This window comes from Lactuca virosa, chromosome 7, assembly GCF_052849685.1.
Source record: "Lactuca virosa cultivar CGN04683 chromosome 7, Lactuca_virosa_CGN04683_v6, whole genome shotgun sequence".
Lineage (NCBI taxonomy): Eukaryota > Viridiplantae > Streptophyta > Magnoliopsida > Asterales > Asteraceae > Lactuca > Lactuca virosa.
Genome location: NC_136432.1, coordinates 46,855,849 through 46,861,441, shown reverse-complemented (window position 1 = coordinate 46,861,441; position 5,593 = coordinate 46,855,849). Strand labels below are relative to the sequence as shown.

The 5,593-nt window shown below is 34.2% G+C and overlaps 1 protein-coding gene across 1 annotated transcript; it reads right to left on the bottom strand.

Moving 5' to 3' along the window:
- Positions 1–2,974: 2,974 nt before the first annotated feature.
- LOC145124625 (CBL-interacting protein kinase 5-like) lies at positions 2,975–4,608 on the bottom strand. Its single transcript, XM_079060033.1, has one exon. It carries the CDS (start codon positions 4,423–4,425, stop codon positions 3,070–3,072), a length of 1,356 nt encoding a protein of 451 aa, XP_078916159.1. The 5' UTR covers positions 4,426–4,608; the 3' UTR covers positions 2,975–3,069.
- Positions 4,609–5,593: the final 985 nt, after the last annotated feature.

Sequence of the window (5,593 nt, the reverse complement as noted above, 5' to 3'; positions counted from 1 at the left end):
TTTGAAGGGCCGCACATAGGGTTGTCGGATTTCAGAAGTGCTATAATGCCAAAATGGTCATGCCCTCCTGTGTTTCATGTCTGGACCCTATCTGTACATAGTGGTTGAAAAGTATTGTTTAACACTTATAAAACAACGTCGCTCGTAAATAGTCGCAATAAATATTAGACTAAAATCTAGCGGTAATAATACTAGGTTTCATCGAAGGAAAATAAATTATTAGAAGTGAAGCGCTGCCCGAGTTGGGAATCATCACTTTAACAAGTGAGTGAATAGTTACTTTCATCTTACACATAGGTATGAAGTATTTAATATAAGTTACGTGTTATATGTGCATATTATTTGTGTTCATGATATCTATGCTAGATGAACGATTTATACATGTTTTAAATGATTTAAACTGTATATGTATTTTATATCTACGAATATGTTGAGTAGAACATGGGTAGATAAATAGTTGATGTGTGATGAAATAAAATGATGAGAGACCTCGATGTTTACGATGATCCAGTCATCTAGCGGGGTATTGATGACGACCACTGACTATTCTAGACAATCTAGTGGAACGCTAGCAAGCTCGCAACATGTAGGTGTTTTTGAACGATGTGTTCACCGGTGTACTCCATCCCCCCTCATGGTTGCCTTACAGACATATATTGCTGAGTAATCCCTTTAGCAGTAGTTTCCATCCCGATGAAAATCCTTAGGCTAGGTCGCTTGAATTAGATGTTTTAGGGACAGAAAGTGAGGATAACAGGAATGGGTAATCAGGTTGATTGATGTGATGAAACTAATAAACTTAATTGTTGTGGGTTGAAAACCCTACGTGCTCACCAGGCTCCCAAGCCTGACCCACTCAGTTTCTTGTATTACAGGTAGTGGCACAAGAGCATAGATGTGATGATCGGATGAGAGTTTATGGATTATAGACCAGTAGATATAAATAAATGTTGTAAGGCCTATGTTGTTTCAGTTTATGCTTTTGTTATGTATTGACAATGACATCCCGAGGTTTTAATATAATGAAATACATTTTCTTCGGAAATGCTTTGATAAAATCTTTATCATATTTTTGGGAACAAATTCCGCAACACTTTCATTAAAAAGTTACTCTGATTTTTATATAAAGTATAAACAAAATCGGTCTTTTCTGGCCGTGTAAATAGGGATGTCACAATGTTATAATATGTGTTAAAATAGAAATAACATAAAGAAACAAGTGTTTATACGAGAAATAGGACAAAAGGAAAAGTATATTGTTATTTCCTAAAACTATCAGATAAAAAAGGAAAGAGTTGGAAGTGTTTAAAGTCCATTGCTAGATGAATCAGACAAGTATTTAGGAGTTGTGTGTGTGTATGTATGTGTGCATTTCCATTCTAAAAAAATGGGTCAAGAACCATCAAAGTTGAAGTGAATAATTTTTGGGCTTGTAAAAGTGATGAAATAAATAACTAGTTGATTATTTCTATCATGAACATTGTATTGTATTTCAAAATGATGGATTCAAAATCATTGAAAGACTTGTTGTTTGATTAGAAAAAGTCAAACTTGAAAAGTTGTGCTTTAAGTGGTTAACTAGACAAGGATGGGAACTACAATATGAAAAGTAAATTGTAGAAAGTCTTGTTAGTAAGGAAGTAACGGAAAGAAGCTACTCATTTGTGTCTCACGAGGAAGAGAAGAATAAGGAATTTGTTGGTTAACAATAGGATGTTAAAGACATTATGGGACAAATTCATGTATATTGAGCTATTGTATATGATTTTGAGAGGTCGAGAAGTCAAGTTAGGATAAAATCAATATGGAAGTTAGTTTGAACTAAATTACTAAGGTTGGTTACTATATATGTATTTTCAACTTAGGTACATGTCACAAATTGTTTGCTTTTATTATAAAGTTTAAGTATGAATTATCGGTAGTTGGGAGCTAAGGAACTTTTATTTATAGCGGGATTCGAGTCAAATAAGGTTAGACCAAACCCGATCAACGGTCGTTGGAAGCTGAGGAACTTTTATTTTTAACCGGGTTCAGACCGAATCAAGTTGAACCAACCTCGTCAGCGTTGACTACGTGTCGAATTCGTGGATAAGCACGTGAAAGCTTCTAAAAACCTCCATAAAACATGTTGCTAAGAGAGAAAGGTATCCCGACTAGGGTTTGACCTTGTCAAATTCGCATGACACAAGGTGAGTCTTGATAAGGTTGAATATGTCACAGTCTATGTTTTCTGGCAGTCTCCTAAGGTTTTTGCTACTATAAATACAACTCTCCTAGCTGGAGTCGTATTCCACACCCTAAAATCAAAATCTCCTCTCTCTCTCTCTCTCTCTCTATGTATTCTTCCAGTTTCCGCGTAATCACTTTACGTTTTTCGATTCTTCAATATCTGTTGGAAAGAACGATAATATGCATTAAATGAATTTTATGTTGAAGCTTATAGACACTGAGCAACGTAAAAACTTCTAAAGACATGAGTCATTTCATGCAATTTTAAGTAGTCAAAAATCAATGATCTTTAGGTTGGTTTTGCGTTTTATGTCTCGTATTATAATTTGTTTGACAAGAGGATAATCCCAATGTGCATTTATTTTATCAGCGAATAATCAATATGATTTCCGGAAAAAACTTGGTAATTTAATAATAATAATATTATTTATTATTTACAACATTTCGACATATATTTTTCAATATCATTTGTTTGTTTGTTTGTTTGTTTGTGTATGATGTTACTAACGAATCAATATTAGTTCAAAATACTAATTTTCATATTGTTTATCTATTAAGTCTAAAAGACAACAGAAAGTGTGAGAATGTTGATCCAACATTCGCTTTGGCCTGCACTTAAATTATTAACCCTACCAATTAGCTACTTCTAGTTTTAAACCAAGTAATTAGTGAATCACGAAGAACAAAAATGAAGGTTGTATGTTATTAATTAGCTCATCATCTATGAAATTAAATCGCATGTATATAAAATCTTATAATCCACTAACTTCCCCAAAACACTGAAATAAGTTTACAAAATTTGAGTCTTTGATCAATAATTGTAAATCATTATACACCTTTTCATATCCAAACGATATCATCCAATGAATGCTTCAAATCTTGGTCACAAAATTTCTGATAATCTACGGTGTCACCAGATAGCGTCTTCATCTCCACCATGTGCAAGGATGGTGCCACCTCAAATATCTCTGCATCTATGGCCAAGTTCCCTTTTCTCCCTTCTTTGATCCCTTGTATCCTCATTGTCCCATCTAAATTTTTCATAACCTTAAACTCCTCAGTCTCTGCTACTTCTTCCAACTTTGATATGATCATTGCTGCTGGTTTTCTGGTCATGAAACGTGATTCTAGTTTCTCACATGGAACGCTGTTCTCGAAGAAACCAGAAAGATTTAGTCCATCAGATAGTGATATGATATCAAATGCGTTCATCGAACTTGTCCTCTTCAAGGTAGTAGGAAGCTTTGCAGTTGCTGCCTTTTCGAGTTTTTCAAGATCAATGGGAGTTTCGGTTTCTTGAATGACATTTTCGTTATTATCAAGATCAATTCTTTGTTGTTGTTTTAACCTGATGGCTATTGGTTTTGGGATTTCGGTTTTATTCAAACCCTTTTGGAACCACAAATTTTCCATGATTTTAGTTAGTGTCATTCTTGTGTTTGGATTTGGATCAAGAATTTCTGACAGCATGTTTTTGACCTCTAAAGGGAACCATATTGGGCACTTGAACTCACCTTTGTTAATCTTTTGATACATTTTCATCAAATTCTCTTCATAAAATGGGAGAGAGGCTGTAAGCAAAACAAACAAGATCACCCCACAAGACCAAATGTCAGCTTTTTGGCCATCGTACCCTTTGGTATTGATCACCTCAGGTGCAACGTAAGCCGGTGTTCCACAAATTGTGTGTAGAAGGCCATCTTGCTTCCTGGACTCAGACACTGCGCTTAATCCAAAATCTGAAACTTTAAGGTTTCCAAATTCATCAATGAGGAGGTTCTCAGGCTTTAGATCACGGTGGCAGACACCTCGGCTATGGCAGAAATCAACCGCAGCTATTAACTGTTGAAAATATTTTCTAGCAGCATCCTCTTTTAGCCTCCCTTGCGCGACCTTATTGAAAAGCTCACCTCCTTTAACGTACTCCACTGCAAAGTAGATCTTCGTCTTGCTTGCCATTACCTCGTAAAGTTCAACAACATTCGGGTGTTTTACAAGCCTCATGACGGAAATTTCACGCTCGATTTGGTCCATCAACCCCGCCTCCACAATTTTATCTTTATCAATCACCTTAACAGCCACACTTTGGTTAGTTTTGAGGTTTCGTGCATGATAGACCTTCGCAAAATTGCCATGTCCAAGCAATTTGCCTAGCTCATATCGTTGCATCAAAATGTTTCCTTTTCTGTCTTCCATCTTTTGGATTCTTCTGTGATCGATCCTTTCGGCTTTCTCAAAACCTAGAACGACATAAAAATAGAGATTGAAAACCTAAAGGATTTCTGGACATTGAACCAAGGGGATCAAAGTTTGAGCATTGCCTTCACAAGGACGGAAGTTAGAAAGCATGGACACAAGTAACCACATCTTCAAACGTGAGAAATTATACGCCTCAAAATCTCAAATACCTATGCAATTGAGATTACTATTTATAGAAGTTGATGAATCATATATGTGGCTAAGAAGGAAGAGTGAATTAGGGATATGTCATTGTTATTACAAGTGGTTATGATTGTACCGATAAGTACTCTATTGATGGAAACGATATATATGGGTTGAACAACTTTCGTATGGATACTTCATTAAGTAGGTTAGGTTTATAAACAAGTGTTTTAGTTTTCCTTTTGTTTACTATAGTTTTTTGTTTTTGTTTTTTTAGGCTAACACGCTCAGTAATCTACTAATAAATCTATATATTTCTCCCAAACATACATCTTGCTAGATGTTTATATCACTATGTGTACAGTTGTTATTTTATCTTTTGTATAAATGTGAGTTGTCAGGAAATATTTTATAAGATATAAATAAATTATTGTACTGCATGCTAATTATTAATTATATATGACTATGAGTCAATAAATTATTGTACTGCTAATTATTGATTATATATCAACTAAAATAAATAAGAAATGAAAGAGATTATTTATTATTTATTAAGTCAAAGAAAAATTAAATAAATGGTTTATTTAGTAATTAAAAAAGATATTATTTAATAATTCAAATAGTAAATTAAAGTAATTAAATGGTTGCAGGCTTACTTGATTAAAAGTTGAAAGGTTTGTCTAATGTCCATCATTAATAAGTATATAAGAAAGACATCTTAGGATTTTTGATAAGAGCTTTTAAAAACCCCTAAAGTATATCATTTCTTTCGCTTGACATTGAGCCACAAATTTAGAGCCTCACCCATGTATCTTGATCATCGACCAAGTGCAAATGAAGCAACAATGTGGTTTTGCTTTGATGGTTGTCGGTCTAGCAGTTGTTTGGATTGGCTCGTAATCTTGTATGGATACATGTAATAACAATATGTTTTCATTATTATCAGCAACTACATCAAAGGACCTACGTTTTAAGAATATGA

Bases quoted from the DNA above. Each gene is read 5' to 3' on its own strand.
- LOC145124625 (XM_079060033.1), bottom strand. From the start codon at position 4,425: ATGGAAGACAGAAAAGGAAACATTTTGATGCAACGATATGAGCTAGGC.